The sequence below is a fragment of the Schistosoma mansoni genome (genome assembly GCF_000237925.1).
Source record: "Schistosoma mansoni, WGS project CABG00000000 data, supercontig 0259, strain Puerto Rico, whole genome shotgun sequence".
Lineage (NCBI taxonomy): Eukaryota > Metazoa > Platyhelminthes > Trematoda > Strigeidida > Schistosomatidae > Schistosoma > Schistosoma mansoni.
In genome coordinates this window covers 37,186-52,260 of record NW_017386122.1, presented here as the reverse complement: position 1 = coordinate 52,260, position 15,075 = coordinate 37,186, and the positions used below count along the sequence as shown (strand labels likewise).

General features: G+C 32.6%; 1 protein-coding gene across 1 annotated transcript in view; it reads left to right on the top strand.

Annotated features, from left to right (window-relative positions):
* Positions 1-15,075, top strand: part of Smp_044920 (dynamin, putative) — a gene marked incomplete at its 3' end in the record, with an annotated part of 33,246 nt that overhangs the window by 15,733 nt on the left and 2,438 nt on the right. Inside the window, exons 8-13 of the mRNA XM_018792504.1 lie at positions 2,073-2,211; positions 2,853-3,010; positions 5,507-5,555; positions 8,398-8,511; positions 10,206-10,442; positions 13,279-13,431. Coding sequence (XP_018644233.1) covers positions 2,073-2,211; positions 2,853-3,010; positions 5,507-5,555; positions 8,398-8,511; positions 10,206-10,442; positions 13,279-13,431 — 850 coding nt within the window. The remainder of the gene's footprint in view (positions 1-2,072; positions 2,212-2,852; positions 3,011-5,506; positions 5,556-8,397; positions 8,512-10,205; positions 10,443-13,278; positions 13,432-15,075) is intronic.

Genomic DNA, 15,075 nt, shown 5'->3' with positions numbered 1-15,075 from the left:
ATACATTTCGCAGCTTTATATAATTTTTACTACTGTAGGGTACTTATTTCACCGACTCCATCAAGTTGTTTAAAATGCAGTTTCAGTATAACGATATGTAGTTTCTACACATGTATTCAAATAATGTAAAGATTGAATTGAATGTTAGTCAATCAGTCAGTCGGACAGCGCACAGACGACTGTCTACTGGGATCTAGTCTAAAAGAGCTAGTTCTGCCCTAGGACTCAATGATATACCTACGCCGGCGAGGCCACGGGAAGCAGCATCAGGGCTTCCAGATACACGAAGCGTGTATCAAGATGGTTCTTTATTTTGATATGGTGAGGTCAAATGAATGACGCTACTCGGATCTTGTATGCGCGTTTCGGAGACGGAGCACACATCGATGGTACGAGATTCTAAAGTCCTAGCTAAGGAGGCCTGTTGTCCTATTTGGCACAATGTTCGGACATTAAAAGTTCTTACATGTAGTTTAGAGCGTGGTTTCAGGAGACCAGGAATAACGTTCCGCGTACCCGAATCGTTTGCCCTAGCAGTGCGAGGTGACGAAAGGACGTGAGAAGGGTTATTCGTGGGGATAAGAGGGTTATTAGGAGATGTAGGAAGGATTTGAATGTGACCAACTTGGTCTCGTGTGCAGTTACGGGTATGAGGGCTAATATCACTTCCCGGCTGCCCACACCGTGGAAGGGTATTTCTAAAGGTACCTGAAAATGAAATTGGGTTAAAAGTGGTCACAATGACCTGAGAGCGTGATCGCAGTGCCCAAGGGACAACTGCTTGAGGCCGGTCACGCACGGCTTTTTTGTGGGGGATTTTTGACGTGTTAGCTCCGTTCTTCAAAGGACCTTACCGCCGGAGACGGAAATCCGTGAGGTAAGATGAGGCGTGACAATTTTAGGGTTGACCTTTTCTAACCCCACCCCTCCTTGTGGAAAGGCAGCATCGCTGTTATGCTGGTTGTCTGAGAGAAACACCTTACTGCCGTCACACCTCTGTACAGTCAGCAGTACTTCACCCTCGGACCTTGGGTTTAATGCTTTTAGTCTTACCGCTCTTCAACCGACCTGTCTGGCATGGTAGAACCTAGAGGAACGACTGTTCTAGCCAGTATAGCTCGATTGGTTCATCACGATAGACAAGCCCGACCACTACGTCAAGGTAGCAGCTACTGTCGGGGAATTGAATGTAATTTATGGAATGCAATCTACATATTTAATGCATTGTAGTCATTAAAATTTCCATTCGGGTCCAAGATGGAGACGTTACTAATGACTACAGGGGATTCTAACGGTACATTACTCATGGTAACACGACACTTTCTATCCGGCTATTATATTACTTTAAAAGTGGTAACTATATGTCCATCTTAAAACGTTTGTGTTATGTCCTATGGCCCGCCAAATAACACGTGACAAAATCGCCAATCAGAATACCGACTTCCATGACCTTGTTCCTGTGCTAAACCGATTACACATCAACCAGCACTAACGACTCTGCATCAACTCTGAATTCTTATTGGTCGTCAAAATAGCGACTTCTCGCCTAGCCCTGCCCGTTCAGTCCAGAACACAGTTACATCCTCCACTGTATAAATCATATGTTTCAGACACACGTAGTTTGTATATATACAAGCAAAACAGACCGCATCACACCATAAAGTGAAAAGTAATGATCATACAAGATCAAGTCGAAGGTGGTTGCTAGTATAGGAGACTGTAATTAATAGATTGGGAACAAATTAAAGGTATAACAGTAGGCAATAGTTCAAATGAAGGCTTATGATAAAAGAAATACGAGTATACATAAAATCTACTTACTTAATAATTATTCAATAAAAATGTATGTAATAATTGTCCATAAATAATTCCTAGTAGTCACCACTCATTCTTCATTCGGATATAACAGCATGAAGTCGCCAATCGTAACTACTTCGATCCAGGTTTTCTCTCTACTGGAACCTTCAACTCCACATAATTTAATAGGCAAGGCTATTGGTGGTTTAATTATTATTCAAAAATCATGCCACTATCAAATACTAACTTTTATAAATTTCCTATTATTTCGGTAGAACTGGATTATTCACACCTGATTTAGCGTTCGAAACTATAACTCGTAAACAAATTGACAAAATGAAAATACCATCATTGAAATGTGCTGATTTAGTTGTGGCTCAATTGACTGAAATTGTACACGCATGTACTGCACGTGTAAGTATATAACTTCTGTCAATAATATTTTTCCTATTATTAGTATTACTATTTTGAAGTTTGGCTTGTGAAAATTTTTTATGTTAAAGCTAACATTTTTCACAATTTTTGGGAGTTTAAACTATTGGATTTTGATTCAGTAGCTCAATTGTATTGTGCTCTCTACGATACCTAAAAGTCTTTGGTTCGATTCTTGTCAACTGGATCCTGAGTATGTCCTGTTGCGGCGACCCAAAAGACAATAAAATAACTATTCAGTGTTTTCTTTAGTCTTCAATGTTTCTCCAACCGCGTTCACCATCATTTATTTATTAACTACGTTTAGCAAGGTTAACAAACTGTTTATATTCTTAGTTAATTTTTCTCTTCGCATTACACTTGTCACTTTAACTGTTGGTTTTATATGATAAGTGGTTTTTTTCTTACATTTAAACACTTTATAACGTACTTTGTTCATGCTTTCTTTCTTTATTCCGAATTTATTCTGGATAATTTCTACGATCGTTGTCTGTTTTTGTACTTAAACTTAATGATAGTAGTAATAATATTACTATTTTAATTTATTTTCATATGTATTATTAGAATTATGTTTTATAAGAGGAAAGTTGTTGGTTATTTAATTCGATTTGATTACATTGTAGATGGAGAATTTTCCACGTTTAAGGGAAGAAACAGAACGTATTGTAAATCAATGGATTCGTGAAAGAGAAATTCGTGCGAGAGATCAAATTGTACTATTAGTTGACATACAATTATCCTATATGAATACTAATCATGAAGATTTTATTGGTTTTGAAAGGTAACTATATTATTATAATATCTGATTCAGTTGATGATGTTTACCGAGGTTAGAATGTCTCAGTTTCTGAAGTATTTCATCTCTATTAAATGAAATGTACTTTAAATATTCCTCTCGTCTTTATATTGATTACAAAGCATTATTATTTGTCAGCACGATACAGTATGTACAATCGACCGACGTGCGATAGGAAATTGCATATATGGACGTTAAAATATTGTCTTAAATTAGTAGATGTTGGTATACCATGAAGTATCGTCAGAAATGATATTTAAACTTAAAGCCAATACAATATATCCCATTTTTAAAAATAAGTTATCAATGGAAATAACATGACAATAATACAATACAATAATACCCATCAATGACAGTTAAAAATGGATAATATCGCCTATCGAACGAAGTTAGACATGTCAACCATTGGATGCTGACTCATTGATTAAAAGGTTAAGCTCTTACCACGAGATCTGTAGGTCCTGAGTTCGATGTTAGGTGACTTGATGGATATTTGCTTAGTTTAAAAGAGCATAAATATGTATTAACGTTTAAAATAGTCGTAACAGAATATTTCTCCATCTTCATGCCCTGAATACTTCAGATAGCTTTAATCTATGTATGTCAGTCAGTCAGTCGACAACGTAGGACCAGGCACATATATGCATCGGTCCAAGTTGCCATACCTCGTTAGCACAACAAGATGAACACCGGATTCATAGAAATAGTTAATTTAGTGGTGGTAGTATATAAAGAAAGGTTGTATATAAGGATATAGTATAGGAAGGAAAAAGTTATGAAGCAATTTTAATCTCAAGGTTTAAGGGAAGATAAAGAGTGTATAAGGGAAGATTTGCATTTACCTATAATACAGATGGTTTCTTTTTTTTAAATCTCAACTTCTATTAATCTTTTTATGCTGTCTAGTAAATTTTGAGGACAGTTTTCATTGTGAGTAAGTAGCTTTTAAACATTCATCTAAATAAAAAAGTAACAGTCATTCTAACTTTACTAATGAACAATGAACATTTACAATTCTCGTCAGAGAATCAAATATAAGATGCTCAATAGACTTTAATGACCTATGATTTTCTGAATAATAGTCAATTTTTTATTTATCTTACCTTATTACTATATAATTTTGTGTTCATTGATCGATAACCATGATCAGTAGTTAGAGAGTTTATGTAATATGACCCAAAGTTGTTCAAAATAGAGCAATTTCATTCACTTTTTATTTTTCTTCACATCTTAAATCCTATTATTCCTTCATACATATCTTTCCATTCTACCTTTTTGGACCATATTCCCATTGTTCAATCTTTCTTAGTGTTATTACTACTACATTTTCTCTAAAATTACAAATCAAAATAAGACTACATGCAGTGAAAATTACATAAAACATCATCACACATCAAGATGTCAATAAAATCCTTTTCTCTGTCGTTTATAAGTGCATGGATACACATGTTTTCATCTATCCTGAATATATTTCCACTCGTTAATGTGTTTTCTTTAGGAATTCTCTCATATATACACCGCTATGTATATTACGGTATGGTTTTAATGTGAAGCTATTGTCACTATAACATTTCAGCTCATACCATTTGAAACAATGTTTGCTTACCTTTTACTTATGTATATCTTTTAACTTAATTAATTGTTGGTGAATTTAAGTACATTATTAATGATAAATACAAGTCTTTAACGATTTAATGTAATAATACATATATATATGTGTGATTTTTTGAGCGTGTATGCGCTTATTTGCTTGCTTATACTTGCTTTCCTGCTTTTAAATTTATGCTTACATAAATATTTTGTTTACTTTTCGGTTCTTTAACTTAAAAGTCATTAATATTCACCAACTAATGTGCTTAGTCAGAAGAAAAAAAACCCAAGAAATTTGGATTTTGGTTTTGCTAGATTCTAGTTAGAAAAATAATGTTTTATAATAAAACCTTTTTCATCTGAATTACATTTTCAAGTTACATAATTCCATCCATAAGAAGCCTAACGGGCTAACTATATTCATATGAACACTCATTGGTTAAGTTCACTTGGAACCTTGTGAAAACTTTCACTTTTTATTATATAGGACAGATTTTTTCCCCAGAAAGTTACAGTTTTTAATCAATTTAGAAGAATTGTTTTCGAATAGGAAGATAACCAAGATAGAATGTCGTGAATATGTTAAAGATATTAACATGTACAATGTGGAATTCAAAGTTACATAAGTCCAGCACCACTTAGTTTAATCGGTAAAATATGAAATCAAAAGTAAAATTCTATCAGCACACTATTGAATAGAGTATTATATTGTTTACTGGTTTTCGATTTGCTGTTGATGTCCATCTGTAGCGTTCGTATCAGTTATGTTCATAAATTTGTACGCATTATTATAACCATATTCAGTTTTATCTGCTGTTTCTGTATCGAGGTGATTAAATTAAAGGATAAAAAGGTGGGTTGTGCATTCATCTTTTTCTTTTTTTTCTGTAGTGCAGAACAACAGTCCTCAGAAGTAGCAAAAAATAAACCTGGAAATAAGGTCAGCTCAGTATGTTTGCTCATTTATTTTACACATATATGTATATATATTTTATTATCTTATATACGAACAGATTGTTTCTATTGAGGGAGATTTAAATTCTGTAAATTACTTTTTTTGTTCGTATGCTACTAATTAAATGTATAAGTAAACGTTGTGGTTCACAAACATTATCATTTTAATGTTTACCTCCGATCTGTGTATGAGGGAAAATGAAGCTGGCTACTGATGATGCCGTTTGGCTGTTCAAATTTCACCAAATGCTACAAGATTTAAACATGCACTTTAATGATTTAATGTCAAATACTTGAGCCATTAAATCACCATTCCCTTAACAGTTATAACTCTCGTATATCCATAGTGATTTTCTATATATTATAGTTTATTTATTTCCATTCCCTAGTATTGCGTGCGAAATTTAAACGTATGTAATATGCGACAGGTGAAGATAATAATCAAAAAGAGAATTACGTTTTTTGAACATCGTTTATTCTCATGGTATGTGTGAAAGATCTAACAGCCTACTTTGGCATATTTTTTTCAACACTTTTCATTAGAAATCGACATATCTGAATTGTTGCAGGTTTTACTACCTGTTGTTTATGAAACAAGTTCTCAGTTTGTGTCAAATTTTTGTCCATGTTATTGTGATATAATAAATTATTTTTCACATATTAGAAGCAGATCAATTTGTTTAGTCAATGGCTTAATTATTGTTACTGTGTGTAAATAATTATGATTTGCACATATCACATGGTTAATGTTGAAAATATAACACGACATACTTCATTCATTCGTCCCAAAGTGGTTTTTTGTAGACATAATTTATTTTTTTATGGTAAATTTATTGCATAATTTACCTATCAATAAACTCTTCGACTAGCTAGCTGATCCGTATATAATTTTAACTTGTGGACTATCGTATTTCTAGTGTACACATAATTAATTTCTGACGTCAGATGATGTCAGTTCTTGACACAGTCTATTTTCAAATTATAGAGATCTCTCTAAAAGATATCTAAGTTTGGAAAGTTTTTAAAAGATTGTCCCTCAACTGCAGAGATTTCATGTGTAAGGTTTCTGAAAGGGATATAAAATTCCAGTCCTTGTCCATAATTTTGATTGTGTGGTCAAGGAAAATAATTTAGTAAAGTCATGCTTTGAAGCTCGATATATTGTGGTTATAGCGAGAAAGCCATTCAGTGAAGCTAACGTCCATTAACGAATTTCATGCATTTTAACCAACTTTATGATTAAAACACGAGTGATTCTAATTACAAAATGGATATTTGCATAAATTTTTATACACATTCATGTTTTCCTTAATATGTGTAGACCTCTAGTCACAAATAATTATTATCTACAAGTACCTATTAATGATTGTTCGAATCACCATTTCACTTATTTTCAAGTTACGATTCAGCCTAATTTATCTTGTTAATGAAAATCGCTTAAAGATGCAGCTTTCGGTTTTAGAGAAATTAAAACATGTACGAAGAAGTTTATTTAGAATGGACGGAACGTGACTTACAAAGGAATACAAGCAAGACGCATGTTTCTTATTATTTCGGACTCATCAACTAGATGTAATTTCACCCCATAGTTGATATTCACTCCAGAATTCGAACCCAGTCCCTTCCCCTTCAAATGGGGGTAATCTAAACCATTAAAAATTAAATTATGCCCAGTGAAGCTTATCATTTAATAAGTGTGATTATTTTTTAGTAGAGGAAACAATACTGTATATGAATATTCGTCAAATCTGAACAATTAGTTCAGCGAGAATTGGGCACCGATTATATAAAGTACAATATTTGTAAAAAAGAATTATATATAAAATAATCTTAGGGATTGAAATTTAAATAACTCTGCTATTTCGCTTAACAAACCGGTTTGAACTTGTTCAAAGGAGCAATCAACGTTTCTAAAAAAATAAATTCGATTTTTTTATTATTTCCCTACAGAAGTTCAGAGCAGTTTATCTAGTTTTGTTTATCTAGCGAAATATTGGAGTTATTTAAATTTTAAGCCTTGGAAATCATACTGTTCATAATATAATTTAGCTATTTTGAAATCTATATTAAGTTCAGGTCAGTGTAGACATATAATTTGATTATTTCCTTCAATAATGATGCGAGTTAACTATCTTTCATCGCATTAAGTAATTATGCAAAAAAAACCCAACTGTATTGTGAATAAACATTGTGGAAACATTTTTTTTGAAGGGTCAATTTGATAGGTATTTTAAAAGTATTTCAACATTTTACTTATATTAAGGTTATTTTAGCGTATGTACTAATTACATCCTATTTAAGTAAAAATATGTCTAATTGTCTAAGCTTTGACGAATTATTACTTATGATGTAATGCTTCTTTGTTATCACATGCCAAAGTTTTACTATTCGTCAATGATTTCTACATATTAAGGCCTTTACTTTCAAAAAAAGTGGAAACAACTGTAATCGCACTTGGAATTACTTTGTCCAAATTCTAAGCCATAAATATCCATCCAATTTCGTTATACAGAATTTTGTATAGGGTATTCAACGAAAATAGGAATATGTCGTTAATTAGCAACATAGAAAAACATCTTCAGAATGCATTAATATACAGATTTATACTTCCATAAATACATCCCTCAATTTGAAAAAAATAACTAGACTAATGAATTATCATATAAACATAGTTATTAGGGAAGTTCGTATTGAAGTGTACATAATCTGACATTAAAAAACAGTTATATTTATCTACATACATTTTTGGTCAATGAATAATAAATGTTTATTCTTACATTCTTTCCTACTTATGACTAATAGTCACATTAATTTTATTTGTTTACCAGGTAATTCGTAAAGGTTGGTTATCTTTGCAAAATGTTACTTTGCTTCGTGGAGGTAACAAAGATTTTTGGTTTGTATTAAATACTGAATCATTGACCTGGTACAAAGACGATGAAGTAAGTTACATAACATGTGTGAAATATTCTCTCATAAATTTAATTTTGAATACTTTGATATTTGCTTCGCTTTGTGTTTATGATAGTAAGAACTGAGAGATCGTTAAATTTAATTTTTTAAAATTTTGTCTAATCCAATTTGGTGCTTATTGGTCTCATGTTTTGGCATTTCTCAACAGTTGTTTACAGGATGTGCATTTCATCCTAACCGAGACTCGTCAGCTAATGTACCTGGTAGAACTGTATCCAAATACTTATTTAATCATAACTCACTATTCTATTCATTCTTGTAAACCTGCTGAACTGTTCAGGGCTTCCCAACAGATTCCACCAGAATCAGCGAAAAAACTTTTTAAGCGCCATTTTAAAGTTTGCAAACTGCAATTATGTGGTTAAAGATGTTAGAAACAAATAAATATACAACTGAATAATTTATATATTTAGTTGGTGTGGTCTATTGATGTTACAAATTGTATACATATATGTATATAAATATATATACTTTATGCTACTGAATAATTTTTATCAACTACTACGTAGTTAAATATATTCACATTTACCTACTGATCAGACAAGTAAACCATATATAATTCGATGTAGTTTTTATCTAGTATTTGAATAAATTTTGGAATCGGTGGTTTTCTTTGTTGTGGATTTATTTCTGAAGCATAAGAAATCTACATCTACTGTCTTGCTTTCTTTACATTATGCTGCATTAGTCCCTGTTCATTTATACAGGGGTAAGTAACCAGTTTTATCTATAGGATATCAAAATTAGCCACGCTAGTACCTCATCAATTTACAAAACAATACAGCGCACTTTAGCCAGCACATTTATTGACCGATTCCCAAGGGAATCTAGACGTCTTCTATAAAATTCTCACACTTCATCATAGTTGGTCAGGACTACAATCAAACATTTGTTTTCCTCTGTCTTTTCAATCGCTCGGGGATGAAGTAGAGTTGTTTGGTGAGGGGGGATAACAAGTATTTCTCTTAATTACGTTTCGTGGTATCGTGTCCTCTTTTCTAATTGCGTAGACGAGTCAATACGTACCTATATCAATTAGTCTAAATATTTACAACTAAAAAATATTCCGTCGATTTTTATCCCCAACTGACATAAGCTGGCGAATCGTTAAAGCTAGCTAATATTTGTGGTGTGGGTTACTGATATCCACATAAGTAGCATATGGTGATGGTCGGGCATTGAATGTATTTCAGTAGAAGATCGATAAGGAGAGATCGGGAACGGCACGCAATTGGTACGAAAGTGCATGAACAATTATAATCGGAGACTATGAACGGATATTTGCAGAAGAAACAGTCAAATTGAGACAATTGATTGTTATTTTGCAAATAGACTGCTCACTATGTGGTTCTCATATTTTAATAAGATATTCTGTAATGTGCTAACATACATTCGTTTGTCCCCAGTCGTGTTCTCGTTCACTACAATATCAATTCGGGGTGAATATCAAACTTTCTTATAAAAACTTCACATCACCTAGATAAATGAGTATGCATTGAATTCTTGCTCCCAACGAAAAAGTATATATATATATATATATATATATATATACTATATTGTTAAAGAAATAAACGCATAGTACTTTTATCAACCTATATTACTTGTAAATACTGAAGTCAACTAGGGATCAATATCTTTACTGCTAATTTTTTACATTTTTCAGGAGAAAGAAAAACGTTATGTCCTTTTATTGGATGGTTTAAAAATACGTGATATTGAAACGGGATTTTTCGGTAAAAAGCATGCTTTTGCACTATTCTATCCGGATAATCATAATGTCTACAAAGACTATAAACAATTGGAGTTGTGTGCTGAATCAGCTGAATTAGTTGATTCATGGAAGGCATCGTTTTTGCGTGCTGGTGTTTATCCAGCTAAAACTAAATCGGAAAAAACAGAAGTATGTCATAAAAACAACATTATCCTATGATGGCTTTCCGTGGTATACACTTATCTTAAAGACAAAACGTTTTTGAAGACTGTCTGACTAACACGGGATTATATCTTTTTTTACGTTACCTATTATTGAAATCCTGAGAAGCGAATTATGGTATTTTACTTCCAAATTCATCTAAATCCCCTTTCACCATTAAGTCATCAAATTAAAATAGTCCCTGCTTTACTTCAATACCAATAGTTGTGAATAAAGATAATGATAATGGTCATTAAAAGAAAATCTAATTACCGGTTATTATTTCATTGTCATTGTGTGAGAAATCCTTTTACACTTAGTGTAAAATAAATCGAGATGTTACGAAAATGTATAAGGTTTCTGTTGAGGTCGGTTATGTAAGAGTAATTCATCTCTGTATTGATTGTTTGGATCTTCCCATTGATATTTAGGACTTCAATTGATCAATCTCTTTTAGCATACATGGATCCTGTGCAGATTGCCTCGATGTTTCTTTAAGTCACAAGCATTATAAGCAGAGATGGAATCAATAGGTAATTGGATACGCGCGATGACATTTGAAGCGAAAGGTACCGGGTTGGAGTCCCGGAAAAAACATCAAGACTGAGATGGAGGTACATCCAGCTGACGAGTCTCAAATAGGACGAGACGCGCGTCCTGGATCCCACTAGTAGCCACATTCATCTCTGCTTATATCAAATTAGTTTTTTGTTGTTGTATAATATTGTGGTGTGGTCTACTTATATCCATATAAGTAGTATATGGTGTTGGTCAGACATAGCATGTATTTTGGCAGAAGACCGATGAGGAAAGAACTGAAATGAAGCGCAATCGGTAGGAAAATGCATGAACAATGGAATTAGAGAAGAAACAGTGAAGATTGAGACACTTGGTTGTTAATTTGCAAATTAACTGTTCATTGTATGGTTATCAGAATTTACTGAGATAGTCTGTAAATTTTGCTTAAATACATTCGATTGTCCCAATCAGTGTTCTGTTCAATACAATATTACCAAATAAATGTACATATTCTTTCTTGTACTTATAATAATGAATAGTGGGTTTTATTTTTCTAACATATAAATTAGCAATAATTACAATAGTTATGTTAGAAATGAAAACGAGCGCATTTATATATGATAGATAACGTAAGAGGAACTATATTGCAGTATTTTTTTAGTTGTATAAGATAGTTCATATACGACTTGACCGTTTTGTTTATTATCTGTAATTGTATACTAAGAAATAAACATTTTTTGGTCGGTAATTTGCTTTCCTCTTCGCTGTAGCCATGAAGTATTGATTGTTAAAAGTACTCAACTTTAAAAGATTAAAACGTTACCTTTTTCGAATTATTGGAATGTGGATAAATCATTGAATTTATGTGTTTAGAGTTAACCAATAAGAAGTATCTACATTAACTATATAAGCGAGGACATACATTCTGAACACCAAAGTTATGCTTAGTTTGAGATTAGATTAATAAAAAAACTTATGGGCTATGTTATTACATGTTACCAAATTATGAAATATTTGATGGTAGGATTAAACTATACTGCCGACCTTTGAACGAATCTTAAATGACCTTGAGAAATATTAGCCAATCAGAAGACAGTATACTGGAGGTCAGATATAGGTTCAGAAGTTCTAAAATCATGGTGCATCTGGTACAGGAGCACATCCATATGGCTTCATAGTAGTCGACCTCTGAAACCATGATAAGGTCTCAAAAATTCTTTTAGCCTCGACCACATAGCTTCAATAATGTTAGTATATTGGTATGGTTTACGATTTAGGGTTAGAGTTAAGGTTTCGGGTTAAGGGTGAGACTATAATTTATGAATGACCTTTGAGTGACTCTGAGAGTCTCAAATAATAACTAAGACCAAATGAGGGTTATAAACCTGTAAGAAGAATTCAAATTATGATTTACAGTTCATGGTTAAGGCTGGGAATTATACTTAGGGTTTTCATCACGAACTGACATCGGCTATAATGCCAAAACTCTATTTATCCAAATGGATAATTGAATTTCGCGCCAAAATCTTATGATCACTTCTCTTGTAGACGCTGAATTATCACGTCTTCCCTAAAATCCGATGTGAACCGACCGTACGTAAGCATCAGGTACCGAACTTAGCGCCGTGAACTTGAAAACCCGCGAAAGCTTCTGATTGGTTCGGCAGTATAGTTTAATCCTACCTATTTGATCAGTAAACTAGTAAGAGTGGGAATATTTCTGATATAACTTTTTATTAAATTCTATTGTGATTCTGAATCTAAATTGAATTAAGATTTTTTCATACTTCGTCTATTTGAAATATTCTCCAAGTCAAAGAAGTGGTTTGGGTTGACTCTATCAATAAAAAAAAAAGAAAAGTAATCTATTGGTTTAACATCTTTTTATGGTACTGAATGGTGTTGGTCATCGATATACAAAATAACTCACTATGTGGTAGCGTTTTTATAAAAAGTGTTCTGTTTGTTATCCATCATACACACGCTACTTCATAATGTGGTAGTTATGTTTTATCATTGATGAACGTAGCATCTCTTTATTTAATTGGTTAAATGTACTTAGCGGCTCTAGCTAAAATGAAAACCGATTGTAAATTTATTGATCACGGCTGTGAAACTATGGCTATGCATCATTAAGAAAAATAGATATATATATATATATATATATATATATATATATATATATATATATATATATGGTAAATGATATTTTTCCGATAATATTTTATTAGGCTTATTTTTATATAGCTTTAACCAATTTGGGTGTTCCTTCGACCTCTTTTTTCACTATCATTTATGTTTTCAGCAATCTGACAGTTCATCACTTGAAGCCAGTGAGCCTCAGCTTGAACGTCAAGTAGAAATCATACGAAATCTAGTCGATTCATACATGAAAATTGTGATTAAAACGCAGTTAGATTTGGTGCCAAAATTGTTAATGCATATGCTTGTTAATGAGGTGAGTATGTATATATATGTTTAAATAAAAGTCCTTCATACAAAATAACGATTTGATGTTTATGTTTTCCGTGGACGGATAACTTTCATCATCAAAATGATGAAGTAGTGTATTGCTTTATTTATCAAAGTAATTTGAGAGGACTTTTATTGAGCCTCAGTATACACTATGAGTCAACCAAATAGACAAGACCATTAAACAGAGTTAATGTCATCTTTCTGTATTCATTTATTTAGTTTCTTTCTTTTGAAAGCATATGGAAGTTCTATTTTTCCAGATGGTTAGTTGGCAATTTGTTCTAGGTTGTGATTTATAACATTGTGTTCAGCTAACGTTTCGGTAAAACGCTGGTTGTGATCCTCATTTCAAGGTTTTAAGTAACAAATCTGTAATATTTAATTTGTCAATAAAAATTTTGTAGGTAAACTAGTTAATGAAGATAATCCAAAATGTTTATAAATGTATCCTTTCAAACATTGTATTTCTGCCATTTTTATGTGTTTCTACAGTTGGCTGTTATTGCGGATTGTCAAAGAAGAATTTATCAGTTGTAAATGATTCTAATATTTCTTTGTTAAATGTAGGTCTGAAACTCTGTCATCAACACAGGGCTTAGCACAATTGTGCGGCAACCCAAGTTTCCATCGTCATATCAGTGAGGTGAGATAAAATTAACAATATGTATTGGAAAGTAGTACGAATGAATGTAGTATCAATGATAGTGAAACGACTAAGCATTGAGAATATTGTTGGGATAGAAGATAAGAAAATGCCTGTATGAAGTAATATTGAAATTTACTATTTAATTAAAGACAAAGAGTTCGTGCATCAGGAGTATTGTCACCGGTTCTGTGCCATACCACCCAACATTTCTAAACACTGATCACAGTTATCGCTCAGACTCCAACAATGTACTCTATGTGCATTGACACGGCTCCGTCTTATAGTCAGTGTCTTCGTGGACTGGTGATATGTATCCCTATCTCTCTTTAACCTATTCTTATTCAAATTAGTATTACGTGTCAAGGTAGATGATAGTTTGGCATATATAACACATGACCCATTAACTGTAGTCAGTGAAAATGTACTGTTGTATGTACTGATTTGATGTATCTATTGTATACCTCACGTCTAACTTCAGTATTGCTCACTCTATTGTTTTATGATATTTAAATAATACTTCATAGGCATTTATAAATAAATGTTTGGCCTGTATATATCGTCTACTTTCAGGTCATATCTTACGGCAGTAGAGTATTACAATGTTGTCATTTTGCTTCATACCATATTGTGCTTAAGGTTTTTGCTTTTCCTAGACAGTTAAAAAACAAATTATTCTTCATAGTAAGAGAATATAAGATCAACATACCATTATTGGTAGTATCTGTTGTGTCTTTTGACCCTGTCAATTATCCCATGACAAAATCGCCAATCAGAATACCGACTTCTATGACTTTGTTCTTGTGTTAAACCAATGACATGTCAACCAGCACTAACGACCCTGTATCAACTCTGAATCCTTATTGATCCTCAAAATAGTGACTTCCTGTCTACCCCTGCTCGTTCAGTCCAGAACACAGTTGCAGCCTCCACTGTATGAATCATATGTTTCAGACGTACGTAGTTTATATATATATATATATA